General features: G+C 34.9%; 1 protein-coding gene across 2 annotated transcripts; it reads left to right on the top strand.

The window, feature by feature from the left end:
• Positions 1-129: 129 nt before the first annotated feature.
• On the top strand, positions 130-23077 carry LOC149909711 (NAD(P) transhydrogenase, mitochondrial-like). Of its 2 annotated transcripts, none has more exons than XM_090119788.1 (23): positions 130-375; positions 1847-2015; positions 2094-2248; positions 2327-2467; positions 2555-2677; positions 4127-4314; positions 11298-11453; positions 11526-11730; positions 16056-16262; positions 16471-16551; positions 16804-16949; positions 17388-17476; positions 17551-17635; positions 17915-18028; positions 18535-18701; positions 18987-19124; positions 19546-19763; positions 20584-20735; positions 20957-21110; positions 21268-21372; positions 21527-21646; positions 21726-21817; positions 22023-23077. In XM_090119788.1, the coding sequence occupies exons 2-23, from the start codon at positions 1861-1863 to the stop codon at positions 22167-22169; spliced, it is 3138 nt and encodes a 1045-aa protein (XP_089975914.1). In that variant the 5' UTR covers positions 130-375; positions 1847-1860; the 3' UTR covers positions 22170-23077. The 2 variants fall into 2 exon arrangements, with proteins under 2 accessions (XP_089975914.1, XP_089975915.1); XM_090119789.1 differs by lacking the exon at positions 130-375 and adding an exon at positions 1527-1763.
• Positions 23078-24485: the final 1408 nt, after the last annotated feature.

The raw sequence follows: 24485 nt of genomic DNA, 5'->3' as shown, positions 1-24485 counted from the left end.
ACTGCAAGACTTTTCGATTCATTTATTCAACAAATATTACTTACTTAATACTTTGAGTTTCATGCCACCAATTTCCTATAATGTAGTTCTGAACATTTCTTGATCTTTGACAGAGTGAGAGCGATGAACGACGCGCCCGCGACGCCCACCGGTTGCGGCACCGGCCGGCGGCCGGGTCCGCCAGAGTCGAGACAAAAATATTATTTTCTACGAGTTGGCTTTTAGTGCGGCTCGGTTCTTCGGCGCCCTTGTGTCGTGTGTACAAATAAAGATAAACATATTATTTTCTTTATAAAAGCCACATTTATGATAGCTTGAGCTCGGCATTCGCACCGACTGGCAACCATATGTTACTATTCGAACGTAACTAATTTAGTAAGTGTATTTATTTATTCATTCATTTTCTATATTTCGTAGGTCTACACCCTTGGTCTACACCATTCAGATTTTTTTATGAATTAACTTGTCGCTGGACGTTGATTATAAATTCATTAATAAATAAACATAGACAATTTCTAATTTAATTATCGTATAATAATTTATGGAGTAGGCTTTTATTTTTTTTTTATCTAGAATTATTTACAAAATTAGATACTTAGTTTTCATCTTTAATTTTTAAATTATTTTTGATAATTTTGATTGTAATTAATATTCATAGTACATAACATTATATTGTATGTGTAGTTAATTTTGATGAAACTGAATTTTAATTCGCATTCATAAATTTTATCGAGACCAAGTTTATAACCAGTTCACGTTTAACTTTTAGTTAGTTAACTTAGTTAATTAGTACTTATCCTTAATTAAGCTTACATAATGAAGAATGTAACTTTCTATATAACATCATATAAAATTATTAAAAAAAAATTGTAAACAAACAAGTCCTTGTCTATGATGGGAGATAATAATTTTTTACCGACACCTTCCTGCGTAGACAGAGCTGTCTCCTTCCTCTTCCAAAAGCTTGGGGTCGCTTGGGGTTCTGTCAATGTCATTTTTTTTTCGTTAGGGCGCGTTCCCACCGTGTCGTGACGACAGATAATCGTGTATTTTTAAGTGTCGTGGCTTATATGTTTAAATGGAGGTGTTCACATTTAGAACGACACAATTTACTGTCGTCTACGACAGTTTTTTGCAGTGACGACACTTTGTCGTGACAGTGGGAACGGCAAGCACGACAGTCGTAAAACGATAAAAAAATTGTGGACGGCAACTCTATGACGTCCATTGAACTCAGGAGAGTAAACGCACTGGTAATCACCAAGCGAACGCAGAGGCGACTAGATTGCTTTTGATTATTATTATATTATTAGCTTGCTGATGATGTGTAAACGACAAAGCGACTGCCAGGAAACGATAAAATGTCGTCGCGATCCAATGGGAACAGCTAGATACGACAGTCGCTACACGATAAAAAAATGTTGACGACAAACAATCGTTATAATGGGAACAGGTAGAGACGACAGTCGTCGAACGATAAATTAGTCGTTACGACATAGTGGGAACGCGCCCTTACATTATATTTTATTTCGATTTGAATTTTGATTAGTGATTTCGAGAATTCGTTTTTCAAATTTCAACTTCAACGAGCGCAGCCGCTGGCCGCTGCCCGCACGGCATTATTTACATAATGGCTATTCAGTATTCATTACTCAAAAATTTTATTCTGAACATGCCTTTACATAAAAGCTACTACTATCTTTATATTTATCATGTGGATTTTTTTCAAAAACACGTAAATAGCGCAGCTACAAACATAGAAGGTACCTTAACTGCCGATTAATTAACATAACCATAATATACTTTTAAATTATTCTTTAATACTATCAATTGTTTTCTTCAATAGGTTAACACATCAACATGTGTGGCTGCCTGAGGATATTGCGTTTTGGCAAGCCATTACCCCAATCATGGCAAAGAAGACTTTATTGTTCATCTACAAACAAAGTGGAAGGAGTTCCTTACGGTAAACTTAGTGTTGGTGTTCCAAAAGAGATTTGGCAAAATGAAAGAAGGTAAATAATATATTCAGTAAATCCAATCGTTTAATATCCCATGTTATAACGTTATTTATTTATATTATTATTTTTCAGAGTGGCTCTTGTACCGGCTGTTGTCAACAAATTAGTAAAAAAGGGTTTTACTGTAAATATAGAAGAAAATGCTGGGACTTTAGCCAATTTTCCTAATAAAATTTATGAAGAGGCTGGTGCAAAAGTAACAAATTTAAAAGATACCTTTCAATCAGGTAAAAAAATCGTTTTTTTAAGATTGCCTTGAACTTGAAAGATAGAACCAATTAAACAACTTATATTTTAATTTTTAGATATAATCCTCAAAGTGCGGCCAGTAGCAGATGTTGAACTTAAAAATATAAGAGATGAGGGGACCTTAATATCATTCTTGTACCCTGCTCAAAATCAAGATTTAATTCAGAAATTAGCTGCTAAAAAAGTAAATGCATTTGGTAAGTTGCTTAAATTGGTAATATGTATTGTTGATATAATATTTATAATAAGTATCTAGTTTAATTATAAATTGTTTATTTTTTAAGCAATGGATTGCATACCTCGTATTAGTCGTGCCCAAGTATTTGATGCACTGAGCTCAATGGCCAATGTGGCGGGATACAGAGCTGTTATTGAAGCTGCAGCACATTTTCCGCGATTTTTCTCAGGTTTGTATATTCAGTCTTGAAGCATGTATCAAGTTTATTGATCTCAAGTAATGACCAATTTATTTGTATATGTTCTGACAAAACCATTTTGTTTCTAATTTCTATTCTTATAGAGCTCAATGTTGTATATAAACAGAAATATAAATTGATACAAAACAAAAGTTTGGTGTGCCGGGTGTCAAGGTCATCTGATTAATTTGGATTTAGTATATTATATTATTTCAAACAACTATGAATGTTACTAGTAAAAAAGGCATTAATTATTTTCATTTATGACAAGTTTTCTAAAGGAATAGATATAGGCATAGGCACAATTTTTTAAATATTAAAATTAATGGGGTGTTTGTGTAATACATATATGTATATTAAAATAATTAGTTATGTTTGCATGTTGTAAATACCTGTAATTATGTATTTGTTACATTTACTTAAACATTTTAAGTCTAAGTTAATAATTAATGCTTCAACGTAAACAAACATTGGTAGAAGATAAACTACGATAACATGGCGCGCCCCTCCAAAATTCAAAACGTTTGAAAGTATTTGTGAAAGTATTTACAATGCACCACCAAGATTCACAACGCATGTGTGCGTAATGAGACAGCCGTCAAACAAAAACAAATCCACGGATTTGTTGCTCGACTAGTCACGCTCTAATCGCTCATTATTATTAGTAACTAGATTTCCGCCCGCTGCTTCGCCCGCGTTTGCAAAGGAAAACCCGCATAGTTCCCGTTCCCGTGGTATTTCCGGGATAAAAACTATCCTATGTGTTAATCCAAGTTACCCTCTATATGTGTGCTGAATTTCATTGTAATCGGTTCAGTAGTTTTTACGTGAAAGAGTAACAAACATCCATACATCCATACATCCTTACAAACTTTCGCCTTTATAATATAAATTAGATGGCGCTGCACTGACGTATTCTATGAAAACGACACGTGCGTTGTCTTGGGCGCTCGGCAACTTATGATTAGTTGACCAACAAATCTGGACGTAAAGTACTAAAGACGAATACGTACAACTACATACAAACTCCTTCGTAAGGATGTCACTACACACATTGAAACAGTAATTTGCAGGGGCGCGCCATGTTATCGTAGTTTATCTCTATCCATACTAATATTATAAATGCGAAAGTAACTCTGTCTGTCTGTCTGTTACTCAATCACGCCTAAACTACTGAACCAATTTTCATGAAATTTGGTATGAGATATTTTGATACCCGAGAAAGGACATAGGGTACTTTTTATCCCGGGAAAATAATGCAATCCCGGAAATCCCACGGGAACGCGAACTATGCGGGTTTTTCATTGACTGCGCGGGCGAAGCCGCGGGCGGAAACCTAGTTTCTAATAAATAAATAAATTCTGTAGATAGTTTTGCTTCGGATAATTTTTAAACGTTATTATGAGTTGTTAATTGTACATCTCTGCTATGTACATACAGGTCAGATGACGGCAGCGGGTCGTGTGCCGCCGTGCCGCGTGCTCGTGGTGGGCGGCGGCGTGGCGGGGCTCGCGGCGGCCGCGCAGGCCCGCTGCATGGGCGCCGCTGTGCGAGCCTTCGATACTAGACCAGCGGTGCGCGAGCAGATCGAGAGCTTGGGGGCGCAGTTCATTACTATGGATGTTAAGGTGGGTTATGACCCTACACCACAGAATACATAATAGTAGCTAAACGCTACAGAATGGACACTCCGCCTCCCGCCAAAATTAAACACTTTCCTCACCCCGCACGATCATGCTATAAATGGTCCACATTTTTCTACAAGGACGATACACAACGAAGATTGACAACATTAATCAAATTGACTTAAAAGTAATTTTATTATTTTGGGTTTGTGATTATCGTTTTTCGTAGAAAATGGTTAGATAATGTGCTGTTTACGGATGTATTTCATCAGAAAAACGCGAATTTTTTTTACGCTACTCACAAATGTGCCAACCATAAAGGGTTAACACATACATTTGCAGTCACTACAGTGTGACTGTCAAAACGATAATTTTGTATGGAGTGTCCGGGGTGTGCCTACACTCCACAGTGTATTGTGTATATTTTTTTTAGTTTTCGGCACTGTTCATTGGAGTGGTAGTTAAGGTGGTTTACTGACTATACAGTGTACTGTGTACATTTTAGAGTTTAGGGCGCCTTTCTTTAGTATGATATTTATGGTGGGTTAATGTGCATATTTTTATTTCAACTCTAGCAACATAAGTAGATATAAGTTGAGGTCTTAATTCTTAAATCTCAATACATATTTGCAAAAATGAAATTTTTGGATAAACTGGTTTTGAGCATTGACGTGCACATAACTATTGTACATTTAATTTTGACCTGCATATTCTTTATTCTATTAAGTACTTTATATTTATGGACACATAAGAGATCAGCCTTCTTGGCCATGTCAGACTGGAAATAAATCCTAGGATACAACGGTTCTACATTCAACTAATGTTTAACAACTACACCATGAAAGGCAGATCGATGAATTGATGATTGAATTATATATTTTTTTATTAATTAATTTATATACATCATATGACTACTAGACTAGAGTAGATAATTTTTGAAACAAAAAAAAATCGCAGTCGGATGAAACCCATTAGAAAAGGAGGGGAATATGATAAAAATGTAAGGAAAAATAAATTACGGTCAATCCGAGTTCGGGAAGCGGGAGGGGGGAGCTTTTAATAGAAAAAAATGGTTTCTCTCGATTTCCGACAAAACTACAAGTCCTATAGAAAAAAGTTCAATGGCAAAGTTGTAGGTAATTAAAAGTTCTACAACTTTTGTATTCACAATTTTTTCACATAACCTAAAAATTTAGGTGAAAAATTCAAAAAACCAAGTTTTTGGTCTTTTATTTCTATCTACTTCAAAATTTATTTTTTTTCTTCGAAATTTGGTGGAAACTTACTTTATTATGTCCCAAATACACTGTAATTTATTTGATTGAAAATATTTATTTTTTCGCCTTATTTTGAATTAATACCAAAAAAACAACCTAATTTTCAATCGAAAAGTCACCCGTCAAAATATCAGCTTTTTTCAAAAACTTGTGGTGCCTTTTATTCATTGAAATCTCTACTTTTATATGGTGTAAAAAAAATAAACACCACCAAAGTAAATGTTCTCAGGAAATGCATACAAACAGTCTGAAAATTAGCTTTTACTAAATCAGGCACACTTCTCGAACTACCTGAAATGTTTTTATCGACATCATTTTGCTTTTGAATATGCTGTAAAATATTAAACTTAGAACAGATAATTATTTTTCTTTTGAAATATTACCGAAAAGCCGATACAAGAGAAGATATAGAGTTCAAGAAGTGTGCCTGATTTAGTAAAAGCTCATTATCACACTGTTTGTATGCATTTCCTGAGAACATTTACTATAGTGGTGTTTATTTTTTTTACACCATATGAAAGTAGAGATTTCAATAAATAAAAGGCACCCCAAGTTTTTGAAAAAAGCTGATATTTTGACGGGTGACTTTTCGATTGAAAATTAGGTTGTTTTTTTGGTATTAATTCAAAATAAGGCGAAAAAATAAATATTTTCAATCAAATAAATTACAGTGTATTTGGGACATAATAAAGTAAGTTTCCACCAAATTTCGAAGAAAAAAAATAAATTTTGAAGTAGATAGAAATAAAAGACCAAAAACTTGTTTTTTTGAATTTTTCACCTAAATTTTTAGGTTATGTGAAAAAATTGTGAATACAAAAGTTGTAGAACTTTTAATTACCTACAACTTTGCCATTGAACTTTTTTCTATAGGACTTGTAGTTTTGTCGGAAATCGAGAGAAACCATTTTTTTCTCTTAAAAGCTCCCCCCTCCCGCTTCCCGAACTCGGATTGACCGTAATTTATTTTTCCTTACATTTTTATCATATTTCCCTCCTTTTCTAATGGGTTTCATCCGACTGCGATTTTTTTTATCTTTTCATTATTTTCAAAGGCTTCTACCCCAGTCTATACAGCGAAGAATAAATATGTCATGTTGAAAGGTCGCGTCGATGATATCGAAAAGAAGAATATCTATCTCTATTAAAAACAATGTCTTTATCAAGAGAATGAATGTTTGCGTATTGTGTAATTATTTGGATATTTAATTGACATATAATTGAAACAAACTTTGAATCTTTTCGTCTTGCTTGATATGCAGGTTTATTTTGAATTTTATCTGTTTAAAAATCCGGTATTGACAAGCGAAATCCAAATATTCTTATCAAATATGTATAGCTTTATACACATCTATATTTAACGACGAGATTGGTTGGGTTTTAAATAAACAATAGCAGATCAATTATGACCAATCTACTCGATCCGATTATTATTTTATGTGAATGGCCGAGTCACGGGCATAATACATGCAATGCGGTTAAAGTATCATGTTATGGCTATACGTAACTTACACGTAATTATAATTTCTTGATCGACTCATATTGAATTTGTCTACTATCCACGTGCTTTCTAGTTATACCTCTCTAAAATTAAAACTAAAGAGAATTACAGTGGCAAATCACTACATAGTATAAAACAAAGTCGCTTTCCCTGTCCCTATGTCCCTATGTCCCTTTGTACGCTTAAATCTTTGAAACTACGCAACGGATTTTGATACGGTTTTTTTTCATAGATAGAGTGATTCAAGGGGAAGGTTTATATGTATAATTAAATCCATTAAATAGTGGAAAAGTACTGTTATTTTTGAGGTTTCTAATGTGATGTCGTAAAAAAATACATCTTTTCCGCTTACATTGCAAACGCAGGCTGAACCCTACGAGTTTTATCAAAATAATGTACTAAGTATTATACACATTGAAAAGGTCTACAGAAAAGTCCGCGATGGTATATGTCTATCTCTTATGGATAACCCACAATAACTTTTTTTTGTCATTTACTTTTTACGACAAATAATGGCTAATTTTCGATGCGATTTTAACCAATACAGCATTAATCCTTAACCAATTAAATACCTTGAATGCATTGTTCATTTAATATAGATCTATTTGGCCCTTTACACCGTATGATTCAAGTGAATATTTTCGAAGATATTACAGATTAAAAAATTGCGGGACGTAGCGTTTGCGGCGGTACCGGCCGGCTATATATTTTATACCCGTGCACCGTGCGAAGCCGGAGCGGGCCGCTATGACAACGTTCACAATTTTTCTGTAGTGTATTTAGTATCAGCATTGCACCCGTGCGAAGCCGGGGGGGGGTCGCTAGTATTATACAGGGTTACAGGAAAAGTCCACCTAGATCCGTTAAGGGCGTGTAGTACACATCATTTCTGAATGATTTCACTATGGAACCCCCCATCCTAAACTTAACCGTTTTCGAGATATTCGAGTTTTAATTTTTTTTATGAAAATGCCCAATTTTTCGGCTATTCAATTGAATATTTTGAATTTTTTTGACTCTTATGATTATTTTTTTGGTTTTTTACATGAAGAATGAGATGCTTAATGACCTCAATGACTAAAATTGCACGTAAGTTAACTAAATAGGTCATTGTAGACGATCGAAACTTAAAAAAATAAGTACAAATTATAAAAAAATATTTTTCTTTTCCCGATATCTCAAAAAATTATTGTGGCACTTGCTCTGCAGATGTGCTTAAAAACATCTACATTTTATCAGCTATCCAACGAGGTATAACACTCTAGGGTATTTATTAACCTCAAAGGTGAAACTTAGTTTCTAAGGCTACATGGCAGTCAGAATAAATAGCGCTTATTTAATCTAATTAATTTGACTTAAGTTCAGCATCATCATTTCAGCCTACTGGCTTCCACTATTGAACATAGGCCTCCCTCGGCTAGCTACTACCTTCATGCATCCATCCGATCTAGGATCATTCAGTTTTATAGCATTTTTTTTGTTCAGATCGTCGATCGTACAAATAATGACCGTACGCCAACTATTACTTGAGCGTAAGCGACTAGTTACTGGCTTTTGTAGGAGAATAACGTTTTTGAATAAAACTTTATAGTTCATGTTCTACGTGTCCACCTCTATTTCGCACACATTTTCTCATTTTTTCACGTAGTCCACTTTTCACTACACCAGTGGTTAATGTTCTTCTTATGTTGTTAGCAGCATTAATTATCCTTTCTTTGAGAATTTCCACTGACGATATGGGGTTGGACTCACTGTAAACGAGGCTCTTCATGTGCCCCATACATAAAAATCCATGGGGGTCAGGTCGGGACATCTAGCTGGCCAGGGTAAAGGCCCACCTCGTGCAATCCATTTGTTAGGATAGTTAGTGTCCAACCATTCCCTAACGCTTCTTCTGAAATGAGCAGGGCAGCCATCATGTTGAAACCACATGTCCCGCAGTAATTGTAATGGGAGATCATCTAGTAGTAGGTATTCAAAAACGTTATTTTCCAAACAAAAGCCAGTAACTAAAAATTGGTTGTCTGTAAAGTCGGTTTACTGACGATAGTTGAACGTGACAACGTCCGATTGTGCTTCTTTGTCGCTCGTTCCGCGCTCTCGCTCGCACTTCAAGCCTTACATGGAACGCCTCAGATGAGTCAGAGCAAGGTAACGCCGCATGAGTCGTGTTTTTTCGTGCATGCAGCCGGCTTTATCGAATTATAAGACGTTGTCACGTCAAAAAATGCTATAAAACTGAATGATCCTAGGTCAGGATAGCGGGATATCGATGGATGCATGAAGGCAGTAGCTAGCCGAGGGAGGCCTATGTTCAATAGTGGAAGCCAGTAGGCTGAAATGATGATGCTGAACTTAAGTCAAATTAATTAGATTAAATAAGCGCTATTTATTCTGACTGCCATGTAGCCTTAGAAACTAAGTTTCACCTTTGAGGTTAATAAATACCCTAGAGTGTTATACCTCGTTGGATAGCTGATAAAATGTAGATGTTTTTAAGCACATCTGCAGAGCAAGTGCCATAATAATTTTTTGAGATAGCGGGAAAAGAAAAATATTTTTTTATAATTTGTACTTATTTTCTTGAGTTTCGATCGTCTACAATGACCTATTTAGTTAACTTACGTGCAATTTTAGTCATTGAGGTCATTAAGCATCTCATTCTTCATGTAAAAAACCAAAAAAATAATTATAAGAGTCAAAAAAATTCAAAATATTCAATTGAATAGCCGAAAAATTGGGCATTTTCATAAAAAAATTAAAACTCGAATATCTCGAAAACGGTTAAGTTTAGGATGGGGGGTTCCATAGTGAAATCATTCAGAAATGATGTGTACTAAAGTCCGGTCGCGGAGCAGAAAGAATTTCGTACAATGACCTCTTTACCTACTGACAGTGGTCACAAACATTTTTGAATGAAGTGCAGTTTACATGAAATATTTGGAGGAGAAATTGTTTTTTACTAATTTATTAAATAAATGTCCTTTATTCATTTACAATACTTATTAGTTAGTTACATTTTAACTTTTTCAATAACCACGATATATTATATAAAAAAAGTGTGCGTGTACACACATAAGAAGTGAAACTTCTTTATGACGTTATTTTTCAAAAAATAATTTACTATGTACAATATTACAGAAATACGTTAGTCTAACACACGATTTCGACTTAGGCGGATTTTGATTGGACATAAGGAGTTTGAGGTTTATTCTTATAAATTTTGAATTCACAAAATCATAATAAAACACCTGACACCAATCAAGCAAACACAAACCTTACGCTCTCAGGTTAAGGTTTACAATCCCTAAGGACGGCGGTCATTGCACCTGTGCGAGCAAGACACATTATTTTTACAAGGGAGTGACAGTGACAGGTAATAACAGGTTAATGTACGAAATTCTTCCTGCTCCGCGACCGGACTTTACACGCCCTTAACGGATCTAGGTCGACTTTTCCTGTAACCCTGTATAAAACGACGGTCGTTGATTGTCAGCGAACATAAAAATAGACACAGTTAATTGACGAAACGTTTAACATACGAAAGCGTCGTGTAATTAAGTACCTTGAAAAAAAAAACACCATTCTAATTTTTTTCAGTAATTTAATAGGTCATATAAGAAACGAACATTAAAATATAGGTATTATATTTCGCGCTCAATAAAATACCAATAGATTTATTTATCGAAAATACGTTAGTATTTCGTATTACGTAGATGTGCATTTATTGTTTGTTCACTGCATTAACGGTTACTATATCAACTGTAACAAGGCTATCGATGTTAAAGCGTATTAAATAGAAGTTTATCAATTGACATGTTTTTCTTTTATAGTATCTAGATACTTTTTCCTGCATTATTATTGCCGCCATATCATATTTAATCTGTTATCGCACTTTTTATTGTATATCTTTATTTAATTAGGTTCATTGTTGGCGTATTCTTCCAAGTTGTTTGTAAATATTAATTTGTTAGGGAATAAATGATAAGGCAAAAATATACTTAATTATTTTTTTTTAATATTTTAATATTGACATATTAGAGATTTACATATGAGAAAGATTTGAAAAGAACCAAGTAAAATTACACAATTACATTACATAAAACGAGAATACATCAGCTATTAGGTATTCATATATTTCACAATCAGATTCTATTTCGTTGATATTAAAATAAGAAATTTTTATGAGTCTACTTTTTTTGGTACAGGAAGAGGGTGCTGGAGAGGGTGGGTATGCTAAAGAAATGAGTGAAGAGTTTTTGCGAGCTGAACGAGCTCTGCTTGGCAAAGAAGCGCGAACATCTGATGTAGTTATAAGTACAGCACTTATTCCGGGCAAGCCAGCGCCTTTACTTATACTCGAGGTAAAATTACATAGAAGATCAAGTTGCTTGTGACGGTATTATTCGGAAACTATTGAATGTGGTCTGTTTTAGGATGCTGTTCGTGATATGGCACCAGGAAGCGTTATTGTGGACTTGGCGGCAGAAATGGGCGGTAACATTGAAACCACGAAAAAGGGCGAGGTAGTAAAAGTTCATGATGTCACACACATAGGTCTTACGGACTTGCCCAGTCGTATGCCCAGTCATGCGTCCACGCTTTATGCAAACAATATTTCGGCGTTCTTATTCAGTTTAGGTAAGAAGCAGTTCATTACAATCTATAATTAACTTTATGACTTTATATGTTTTCATTGGCACTTTTTATGGATTGACGGAATCAAGGCTGAAATAAAAGTAGTATTATGTATTCCACATCATAGGACCTTCACAACTTCAATTCTCTTCTCTGTTTTCTTAAATTGCGTAATTTTTGTTAACTTTTTGGCTTGAACTTGCTTTAAACACTATTTATTTATGACCTTCATAAACTGTTGTGACGTATTTCATAGTTATGTATAACTTTTCTATTATTTTCCAATCTACCTTCTACTTTAGTACTTTAATCTATTTTTGCTACCTCCAAGCTAAATTCTTTCACTTTCGTTGTTTACATATTAAACATTTGTAATTGTCATTTGTCAAGTGTCAGTTGTCATTTATAAACTGTATGTCAAACGTCTAATTATTCCTTGTTAGATATACTTGCCATGTGTAAATTGATTGTGATCTACTGTTTTTGTTTTAAATATTTTTTATTTATTTTTTTTTTATTTTTGTGTTGTGATTAATATGAATTGTATATTAAATTGATGTATAGTTAAATTCCGGAGGGTACGAGGTGTTAAGTATAGTTTTTTAGTATCTGTAATATTATAATATTTGTAATTAGTATATATATATATATATATATATTTTTTATATCTTATATTTATTTATTTTTGTTTCAAATTTTATTATTATTTTTAAGTAGTTTATTTTTATTGTTATTTATTAGTACTTTTTTTTTATAATGTCTAATATTAGTTCTGAGCATTCCGAGTATCATGATTGCAGTCATTCAACGTCTTTCGATTCTTTAAACAGCGATGAGAATAGTTTTCATAGTGCTTCCTCTCCTCTTTCCCTTGTCCTCCCTACGTTGTTTAATGATGTTCCCAAAAATTTTAACGTCACTCACATCAATGCACAGAGCATTCCGGCTCACTTTCCTGATATGCTTGCATCATTCGTATCTAATAATATCCATGCTATCCTGGTGTCCGAATCATGGCTTAAGCCTTCCCTTCCGTCAGCCAATTATTCCCTTCCTGGTTTCCATCTTATCCGAAATGATCGTATTGGCAGAGGTGGTGGTGGAGTTGCGATATATCTTCGTAGTTTCATCCCCTTCAAGTTGATCCGATCTTCCTCCCAACCCCCTCCTAACAATACTACCGAACATCTCCTTATCGAAGTCCAACTACCTAACTCCAAAATTCTCCTTGGTGTATTCTATAGCCCTTCCCTAACCAATAATTACTTCTCTTCCTTTGACCTCCTCCTTGACGACCTCACTCCTGAGTATAATCATCTTATTTTTATGGGTGACTTTAATACATGCCTACTTAAAGACGACCACCGCAGTAAGAAATTATACTCTCTCCTAAATTCACACAATCTCCATATTCTACCACTTAATCCTACCCACTTCTCTCCCGGCTGCTGCCCTTCCCTCCTTGATATCATTATTACCTCCTCCCCCCTTTCCGTATCCAAGCATGGTCAGTGCTCCGCGGATGCATTTTCCTATCACGACCTCATCTACTTATCCTATAAACTCCGTCCTCCTAAATTCAAACCCACCTCTATCCTGCTGCGTAATTTTGCCGGTATGGACCACGACCAACTTCAATTGGATGCCTCCGAATGTGATTGGCAAGCAGTTTTTGATGCTGAAACAATGGACCTAAAAGTGAACATATTTAATGACATTACGCTTGCTTTGTATGATAAGCATGCCCCTTTAAGGCCCGTGAAGAAGAAGCACACTCCTGCCCCTTGGCTTTCGCCAGAACTTAAATCTCTTCTTAGCAAAAAACATCGTGCAAAGACTAAACTGAAAACGGCCAAATCAACCGAGATGCAGGACAAATATAAAACTATCCGTAATCGTTGCAACGTATTGTGTAGGGATGCACAAAGACGCCATATTCATGAGTCGGTCGAAAACGGCGACCCTGTTAAAATATGGAAATTTTTAAAATCTCTAGGAGTTGGTAAATCTTCCCATACGTTCCCTTCTTGCAACATCAATATTGACAATTTAAATTCACACTTTGCGTCTTCATCTATTCCTAACGATACCGTAAAAAATGCCTCTACTCTCAAAAATCTCTCTACCGTTTCTACTCCTGATTTTCCTCCCTTTATTTTTAAACAAAGTTCTGTTGATGACGTTAAGAAGACAATCCTGTCCATATCGTCGAATGCCATCGGTACTGATCTTATCAGTCGTAATATGATCATTCCTATCCTTGATATCATTATTCCCATCATCACCCATATCCTAAATTTTTCAATTGTCTCCGGAACATTTCCTAGCGCCTGGAAGGACGCTCATATCATCCCTCTTCCCAAAAAATCGAATCCTTTAAGTTTATCTGATTTCCGACCCATCTCCATCTTACCCTTTCTTTCCAAAGTACTTGAGCGTCTTATCCACTCCCAGCTTAGTACCTTTCTCAACACTAATAATATCCTTAGTCCTTATCAGTCTGGTTTCCGTCCCGGTCATAGTACGACCACTGCCCTTGTCAAAGTTACTGATGACATCCGCCACGGTATGGATAACAAGCAACTCACAGTTTTAGCACTTCTGGATTTTAGCAATGCTTTTAACACTGTAAATCATAATATACTGCTTAGTTTGCTACGTCTTATTAACTTTTCATCAACAGTTCTTGACTGGTTTCGAAGTTACCTGGGCGATCGGCGGCAGCGTGTTTTGCTTGATGAAAAACATTCATCTTGGTGCGCAGTCTCCGCCGGTGTGCCACAGGGTGGCGTCTTGTCACCTCTTCTCTTTGCCATTTTCATTAATAATCTCACATCCTTATTAACTTCTCCCTACCATATGTTTGCTGACGATTTACAGATATATGTCCAGTCAACGCTTGATGACCTACCGCATGCTGTTCGCTCTATTAATAACGAACTGGCTAACATAGTTAGTTGGTGCGATCAATTCGGCCTTAAGTTGAATCCATCAAAGAGCCAGGTTATCGTTATCGGTAGTCCTTATCAACTTTCTGAGGTTGACTGGGGTATATTGCCTTCCATAAATATCCACGGCGTAATCATACCCTACAGTAAGAATGTAAAAAATCTAGGCATTCACTTGGATCAGACTTTATCTTGGTCCCATCACATTCAGGAACTTGGTCGGAAATTTTACGCTGCGTCTAGTTCTCTACGGCGTCTTCGTAACTTCCTACCCATATCGACAAAAATTATGCTAGCACAATCCCTACTCCTACCCATTATTGATTACGCTGATGCATGCTTTCCTGATTTAACAGTGGAGCAATTAGACAAACTTGAGCGTCTTCAGAATTTCGGTATCCGGTTCGTATTTGGTCTTCGCAAATACGACCACGTCTCCTCCTTTCGCAAGAAGCTCAAGTGGCTCCCAATCCGTCTTCGCCGGAATGTGCATTATTTGCAGCTACTATATCGTATCCTTTTTGACCCTAAGACCCCTTCCTATCTCAAAACTAAATTTAATTTCCTGCATTGTGAAAATTATTCTCTTCGTTCTGTGGATAGGCTTGTTCTGGGCATTCCTTTTCACCGCACACACTTCTATGGCGATTCCTTTGCGGTTACTGCCATTAAACTCTGGAATGCCTTGCCGATAAATATCAGACAAGCCCAAACGCTATCCACATTCAAAAGCCTTGTCAGGAATCATTACTTGAATCTTGCTTTTGACTCGGGATAGTATATTTAGCTCATGATCTCTCCTTCGCTGTAATTTGCCTTTTTATACATATTATATTATGTACATGTATTACGATATGTATTGTATGTATTTATTTTACTTATGGTATGTATATATAATTATAGGTATATACGTATGTATATATATATGATATCTATTATTATATCTAGGTATTATTTATAGTATATTTATTAGTATTTTTTTTTTTTCTATTAGTTTTATATTACATAATTATTGCGTTTACTTTTTACCCACCTCCTTTTTTTCTATTATGTTATCCCATCCTCAGTTGGTTGCCTGGAAGAAATCACTTATAAGTGATAAGGCCGCCATCTGTGCTGTGTCTTCTTTTAGTATAAGTTTCCTTTTTGTAAGTTTTTTTTGTTGGCAGTACAATAAAGTATTTAAATAAATAAATAATAAATAAAAATGTCAAATTTTTGCTCAAACTGATTATGATACCGATATAAGTATAAATAGAGAATAGATTTACAAATAAATCATTCAATCCTGCACACAGGACAGTTGCAGGACTGCATCACAGTTAACAAAATATTCATACAATTAATTAAAACAAACCTAACCCCAACTACTTCCAACAGGTACAAACAACCACTTCCACATCAACCTTGAAGACGAAGTAACGCGTGGTGCGATAGTACTGAAAGCGGGAGAGCTATTGTGGCCAGCACCACCACCGCCCAGTATGGCGCCAGCGCAAACCGCGGCCAAACCGACCGCACCCGCCAAGCCGGAACCGCCGAGCCCCTTCAATGAGACTATGAAAGATGCCTTTTTGTATTCTACAGGTAACATTTCAATAGGCGGTTACAAAGGATTTTTTTTGACTCAAATTATCAAAATGAAAAGTCAATAGGCCATTAATATGGTCGCCGCACGAGTTGTAGTAGTTCTTCGTTTGCTCTGCCTAAAAGTGAATAATGATGTCATCAATTACATTTTATATTTCTTTATAAATTAACAAATTTTTATAAATAAATTGTCTCCATTCAACAGGCATGGCCAGTTTGATTGGATTGGGTATCGCTTCACCAAATCCTGCATTTACAACCATGACAACAACATTAGCACTATCAGGTAAGTTTTTTACAATTATTCTACTTTACATATTATGAATGCGAAAGTTTGTGAGGCTGGATAGAATTTTTGAAGACAAAATTCTTCAAAAAATCAATCTAAAAAGATAGATTTTTTTTATTTATTCTGTTTAACTAACTACTGAAGATTTTTTTTATTTATTCTGTTTAACTAACTACTGAAAAAAAATACTTAAATTTATATGTACGTACATATATTAAAACATTTGTACTTCCTTTATTCATATCATAGGTGTTGTGGGTTACCATACTGTGTGGGGCGTTGTACCGGCCCTACATTCGCCTTTAATGTCGGTGACCAATGCGGTATCTGGCATTACAGCTGTGGGCGGCTTGTTGCTTATGGGCGGTGGATATGTCCCCGAAACACCTGTACAGGTATAAATATAATAAATATGTATAGGTTTATTATCAACTAGTAGTCCACCCCGGCTTCGCCCGTGGTACATATTTACGTTTTCTCTACGTAAGAACCATCCTCGTACTTCAAGGAATATAATAAAAAAAGAATAAACGAAATCGGTTCAGCCGTTCTCAAGTTATGCGCTTACCAACACATTTTGCGATTCATTTTTATATTATAGATTAACAATTCACATCTTCAATTTGGTTCACATGCAAACATGTCGAAATTTTCTATCTATAACTTTAATATACACACAATCCATGCAGTAAAAATAACCTTACATAACAGTATTAATTGAAACATCTTACACGCTAATATTACTTTCGTGCTTACACTTATGCATCAATAAGCACAAGACCGTTAATCACAATTAACTTTCTATCTGTTAATTATAAATTTTTCATCCACAGTGGTTGGCTAGTACTGCAGCATTGATTTCATTCGTAAACGTTTTTGGTGGCTTTTTAGTAACACAGCGGATGTTGGATATGTTCAAGAGGTATGCATGGATGCAATTAAATAATAAAATATGTTTACAACTAAAAAAAAATAAAAAAAAATTATTCCTTCTAGGCCAGGTGATCCACCAGAATACGGATACTTATATGGCATCCCCGCTGCTGCGCTACTCGGTGGCTATATCGTCACCGCTATGCAGGTAAATATCGAACAAAAAATAGGAAATTGCGAAATAGCATCTGAAATGGATGATTTTTGTCAACCGATTTTTTACAAGGTTCTTAATTGGACTGTATTTTTTTTGGGTTTTTTGGTTTTTATTTACCTCAAAACTTAACTAGGTGAACTGATTTTCCAGTAGCCTTCTAGTTGATCCTATTTAAATTTTGTCCAGTTCTGACCATTTGAAGACACTGGTTTTCTGTTTAATATAATTATTTATATTTACACTATGTAAATACGTTTATTATTATATCAGGGCTACCCAGAAGTGCACCAAATGGCGTACCTTGCATCTTCATTATGCTGTGTTGGGGCTCTCGCCGGTCTCAGTTCACAAACCACTGCCAGGAAGGGAAATTACCTTGGTATGGTATGTAATCTTATATTCATATTTAAACTTGTTTCTTTCATTTAATGCAACCGATGATTAGAAAAGGCATTCATAAAGAAAAAGATGTAGCTATAGACTCAACCCAAGCTTGACCCGCTCATTCTAATCTTGATGACATTAGTTTCAATCTATTGATCATTGTAAAGGCATTGAGATATCATGATCATTTGAAGGTAATTCCTACATCTAGTCCATATAATTGTATTCGGTAATTAGATGTTATTAGATTTTTTTTTTATTACATAATCTAATTTAAAGATGTAGTAGTTATATTCGGATCGCAATAACAGTTGTTATTAATCAATCGTTGTAAAGTCTAAACAGTTGATTGTACGCTGTTATTGTACAATTATTTTTAATGAGGCAACTTGGGTTCAGCTCGTCGAAGTTTTGATGATTCTTTAGTAATATGAGGTTGCATGATGATGACTTATTTTTTACTTTTGTGCTCTATGAATGTGTGGGTAACTAAGGATTTGTTTTAGATTGGTGTCGCCGGTGGTATTGCTGCTACGTTAGGTGCGATAACACCTAGCGCTGAAGTTCTAGCGCAAATGTTAGGTGTTGCGGGCATTGGTGGCGTCCTGGGCGGCACAATTGCAAAGAGGATTGAGATTACTGACCTACCGCAACTAGTAGCTGGTTTCCACAGGTAAAATGACATTTTATTTTTAAGACTTTTTATTTTCCTTTATATGTAGAAAACTGTACCATTGAAGATAGATTGATAAAGTCGACGTTCCCAAAAAGCATTTCAATTTCTAGCTAATTTGATAAATTACCATGCTACCTTTCTACATATTGTTATGTTAACTAAAAGGAACTAAAACTTAATCATGTAAAATATTTTTGATGCTAAATTATTATTACTTATCAATCTTGCTATGGTCTATTTATGTACGAGTATGTTTTTAACAATTTAGTTATTTTTTACCAGTCTGGTAGGTATGGCGGCTGTACTGACGTGTATCGCCACATACATGCACGACTTTCCCGCTATGGCTCTCGACCCCACCGCCGCTACGCTGAAGACGTCGCTTTTCCTTGGTACATACATCGGTGGAATCACATTCACGTAAGTGTTTTAATTTTTTTTTGTTATTAAGACGACCGCCATCTTTGGGTCTTGCCATTTTCTCTTCTGAAATATAGTCCAGAGGCTTTGTTTGCTTTATTAATAAAATAAATAATGAATTACAATAAAAAAATTGATGTGTAAAGTTATTGTTTTTTTAATGAAAACTTTTGAAGTGAAAACTTTTTTAGCGGCGTTGGGTATAAAATCTTAAACTCGCGTCAGGACACGTGGCCTGATCGAAAAAGCGTAAGACGGATGTTTTTTTTTTTAGCCCTTATATTCCATGCGTAAGACGGATACCATTACAAAATATCAAACATGCTGAACGTTAATAATCAAGTTTTCACTTCTGCCGGCACTCCCGGAGTGCAACCCGTCTTTTTTTATTTTTTTATTAATGTATTGTGTCGTTATCTAGCGGGTCCCTGGTCGCGTACGGCAAGCTGCAGGGCTCGCTGTCGTCGGCGCCGCTGCTGCTGCCCGGGCGGCACGCGCTGAACGCGGGTCTGCTGGCGGGCGCGCTGGGCTGCGGCGGCGCGCTCGTGGCGCTGCCCGACGCGCCCGGCCTGCCGCTGCTCTCCGCCGCCGCGCTGCTCAGCGCCGTGCAGGGGCTCACGCTCACCGCCGCTATCGGAGGTGCGTGTGCATAAGTAATATACGGGACACCCTCTGTGTATGCTAGTTGACTGATGCCGTCTTCGACTGCTCTAATATTTTTCATGTATGTTCCATTTCTATTAGACTACCCACTAAAATAGTTTTTTTAAATATTATTGATTAATAACTTTTTGTGATTACTATCAAGCTAATTTTTCGTGAGTAGCTTTATTTTGATGAGATGCCCAATAATTTCATGTACGAAACTCTCGATTGTGGTAGCTACCAGAGGAAACAAGGATAAAATATTTTGATTTGATGGTTCTCAAATATTAATTACTAACTGAATGTTTTTTTTTGTTCAATCTCAAGATAATTATCTAAATTATTCGAAAAAATATTTGTCCTACAAAATCTATGGTTTGATCAAAGAGTCCCCCTTTCCAATGTGTATCGATAACGAAGTCATCATAAATGATTACTAACCAGCTGATTTTTTTATTTTCACTTAATTAATACTTATTTAATTCAACAGACATATTGTCCTACAAATTGCGTAATAAATATTTGAGAACCGTCAAATCAAAAATTTTTATCCTTGTTACCTCTGTAAGCTACCACAATCGAGAGTTTCGTACATGAAATTATTGGGCATCTCATCAAAATAAAGCTACTCACGAAAAATTAGCTTGATAGTAATCACTTGCAAAAATGGACGATGTATCCCGGACTATACGGTAAAATTGTGTATTATTAACCCATGGAGCCCCGAACGGCCAGATCCGACCGCGACACAATAGATTTTCTATTGTGTCTGTGATTCCGGGGCCTAATGGATTTAATATATTCTCCCAATTAGGTGCGGACATGCCCGTAGTGATAACGGTATTGAACAGCTACTCTGGCTGGGCTCTGTGCGCTGAGGGCTTCATGCTGAACAACTCGCTCATGACAATCGTGGGCGCGCTCATCGGTAGCTCGGGAGCTATCCTGTCTTATATTATGTGCAAGGTAAAGTTGAGAATTTTGTATTCGTATTTATTCACAAAATAAAAAAAATAAACGTTTGTACAATTTTAAATATCTGTTTGGTCATAATACTTGCGTTGTATGGTTCTATTATATGAATAATGAATATATGTATTATGTCCCTTACTTTCCAAATGTGCATTTGAATGTCATTTGGTATATTGAAGAAGTTTATTTTAATATATTTGTATTGAATTATCCAGGCTATGAACCGCTCCCTCCCCAATGTGATCCTGGGCGGTTACGGAGTGACCTCGAGCGGGTCGGCGCGGCCCGCGGGCGCCACTCACACCGAAATGAATGTGGACTCTGTGGCCGATCTTATTAACCGCGCTTCTAATATTATTATTACACCTGGTATGTATACACTGAACTTCCTATGTCAATGTAATGAAAAAATACAGCAATAAGTCAATGAAAAATATTCTGTCCCTATTTTAGTTTTCTATTAATTTATTTCGATTTAATCGAGTAGTGTTAAGTTGTTATACTAATTAATATATCGTTTTTTTAGGTTATGGACTCTGTGTAGCGAAGGCTCAATATCCAATCGCAGAATTGGTAAACATTCTCAAGAACGTCGGAAAGAAAGTGCGCTTTGCTATCCATCCTGTTGCAGGTATGTTTCTATACAAAGATCACTGTATTTTGTTTATTTCTGTCGTCTGTCTATCTGTCTTACTTCTTAAATCTTATTTCTGTCGTTTACTTAATAAAAACTTTTATTTTAAAAAACTTTATTATAAGTTTACGTAAAAACACGTTTTTTTTAGGTCGCATGCCTGGTCAGTTGAACGTTTTGCTCGCTGAAGCCGGCGTTCCATATGACGACGTATTTGAAATGGAAGAAATTAACGATGAATTCCCGGAAACAGATCTAGTGCTTGTTATTGGTAATTATGAAGGGAAATTTCCTATAGATAATAAAACAATTGTTAAATATCATATTAAAATAAATGTATTAATTTGCAGGAGCTAATGATACCGTAAATAGTGCTGCGGAAGACGACCCCGACTCCCCTATTGCGGGAATGCCTGTACTTAAAGTCTGGAAAGCGAATCAGGTATATAACAATGTATTTATATTTATTTTCAATACAATGAATAATATTCACTGGATAAATTTATAAAAAAATTATTGGGAGATAACAAAAATATATAGTGAGGGAACCAAAACACATTATATTATACTTTAACAAAGTTGTAAAATGATATTTGTATACAATCTGATGCATTGTAGAGATATATATTGACGATGCTTTTCTTTAGGTGGTTGTTATGAAGAGATCAATGGGAGTTGGATATGCAGCCGTAGACAATCCAATCTTCTACAATCCAAACACTGCTATGTTACTTGGTGACGCTAAGAAAACATGTGACGCTCTACTTGATAAAATAAAACACCTTACTGACTAAACTAAAGGAATTCTAGCAATAATACTACTACTAATCTACATGATTAAAATTTCGGGATATTGAGTAATATTCAACAATGAAATATACAAGAATCCTGTAACAAACAAAATGCGTAAATGATGTGCACAATGTATGTTAATTTAAATTATTGTACATTAATTATACTTAAACATTCTTCACGTTTTTATTTAATTTGAAATGACTTGAGATAATTGTAGCAAAAAAGGCAACTTTATACGGCTTTATATTTTATATAGACTATATTATTGTATTAGTAATACATATTATAGATGTGCCATGATGATATTTGACTGAAATTGAAGGGAAATTTTTTTGTTTAAGAAAATATAAGAGTATAATTTTATTTTAGATCTGTTTTTATATTCAAACATTTTATAATTAATTAGGTCATCGAAATTCCAAAAGAATTATATAAGTAATATCAAGATATGTGCCTTAAAATTTTATATTATATTTTTTAGATCATGATATGTAATAAATAAATTAAATGTATATATATGTGTTTAACAATTAAGTAAAATTAAAGCATTTTCAATATTACCAATTTATAACTATAATATACTATTTTTATCTAGTCTATCAAAGGAAAAATATACGATCACCGCGCAAAAATGTAAAAATCTTAGAAGATTGTTATATTCTAATCGCTTTTTTATTGCACAAAGAATATTGTGAATGATTTATATTGTGGAAATTATGTCACATTCCATCTAAATATCTTTTAACACTAAATAATAAATAGTGGAGACAATACAGTACATATACAATTTTTGTTATACATAATTCAAAACTTGTGAATTTTGTCACTACATATAAATATTTTTTTAATATGTCGACTGCTTTAGAAATTAAGACATGACTATGAAAATAAAGATATAAAATAATAATTGTTTGTGTATGTTTAAAAATAACCCACGTCACTTCGTTAGTTTCTTTTTTTGCGATTTTTCTAACGAAGACGTCGACGGCAAGAGCGCTTAATTACCATCGCACATCACAGAGCAAGTAAATAATATAAGTACGGAACATGTATACACACACAGAGTCTTAGGATCGTTTGCAGACCTTACGCCTCTACGGATGGACCAGTTTGCGAACAAGACTATCCAAAATCTAACCGATTTCGGGATATTCGTAGTTGCATAATGTTTTTCAAAAAACTTCATCATCCCTATTGCCAACAACATCATCCCTATTTGTCACAAACACATCTATATAGTTTCTAGCTGCCTACGATGCGCTGTAATAAAGTATTAACAGACGTTCGAATCGAAACACGCGCTCTATTCTACTGTAATATATACTCGGTCATAGAGTATATATTGTTATAGTGCGCATCGTAGGCAGATGAGCTATAGAAACTATATAGATGTGATGTGACTATACATGGTGTAATCGTTAAGTGTGCACAGGCGATTATTTCGTAACTATTACAGATATCAAAAAATGATATTGAAAGTACTTAACCTAATGAGTAAAATGGCCATAATAATTTTTTAAAAATAAAACGAGAAATATCTAAATATCCAAGCTTTGTAGCCAAAAGTTATCGAGCGTTATTTAAACTATCATTCTCTACGAATTAAAATTGTTGTATGTACCTATAAAGGTGATAATTCTTGTAAGTTGACCGATAATTATAATATAAAATATAAATACTGTTAAAAATATATGTCGTTATTATTTTAGACCATAATTTTTAATTGAATTTACCAACCAGCGTGGTCACCCCACAGAAAGAGACAAAAAACATAACTGACGTCATTCAAGGTCATATTTTCTTATTACAAGTTAATGTTCATATTGCAATCTCCAGTGTATTAGATCTGTGATTAGATGTAAGCTTCTTGCTTGTAGCATTATACCTCGTTTTCCAATTACAGCACTAGAGCGCATTATGCGGCATAATGATTAACGTTGAATGTTTCAACTACAGCAACGCTTCGCACAATCGAGCACTCTTAACTTAAAAGTATAATGCGCGTGAATTGATGCATGCAATCGATGCCATTGACCGAAATGTTTTGTTTATATATTATTAATTGTTGGAAAAAAATTTAAAGCTTTCGTTTCATTGTAGTTTTTTCGAAATAATCAAAGTTAATTCAAATTGTGTTAAAAAAATAAATATAAATATGGATGAAGGTACAAACATTGACTTTTTTTTCATATTTCACATTTAAAATGTGAATACAATTTCATATTAGAATTCGAATCTACTAACGAATTTGTTTACAGGAATATACTTGCATTTTATTATTTACTTGGTGCTTACTTACTCTGTGGTTGTTTGGG

The sequence above is a fragment of the Colias eurytheme genome, chromosome 3 (genome assembly GCF_061535395.1).
Source record: "Colias eurytheme isolate Ceu_HAF_F1 chromosome 3, ilColEury1 Martin Lab GWU primary, whole genome shotgun sequence".
NCBI classification, from domain to species: Eukaryota; Metazoa; Arthropoda; class Insecta; order Lepidoptera; family Pieridae; genus Colias; species Colias eurytheme.
The sequence above is the reverse complement of the archived record's forward strand: the minus strand, read 5'-3'. Positions and strand labels throughout refer to the sequence as shown.

Bases quoted from the DNA above. Each gene is read 5' to 3' on its own strand.
- LOC149909711 (XM_090119788.1), top strand. From the start codon at position 1,861: ATGTGTGGCTGCCTGAGGATATTGCGTTTTGGCAAGCCATTACCCCAA. The intron at 4,315-11,297 runs GTGGGTTATGAC...TTTTTGGTACAG, and splicing joins TCATTACTATGGATGTTAAG to GAAGAGGGTGCTGGAGAGGG. The intron at 21,111-21,267 runs GTATGTATACAC...TCGTTTTTTTAG, and splicing joins TAATATTATTATTACACCTG to GTTATGGACTCTGTGTAGCG.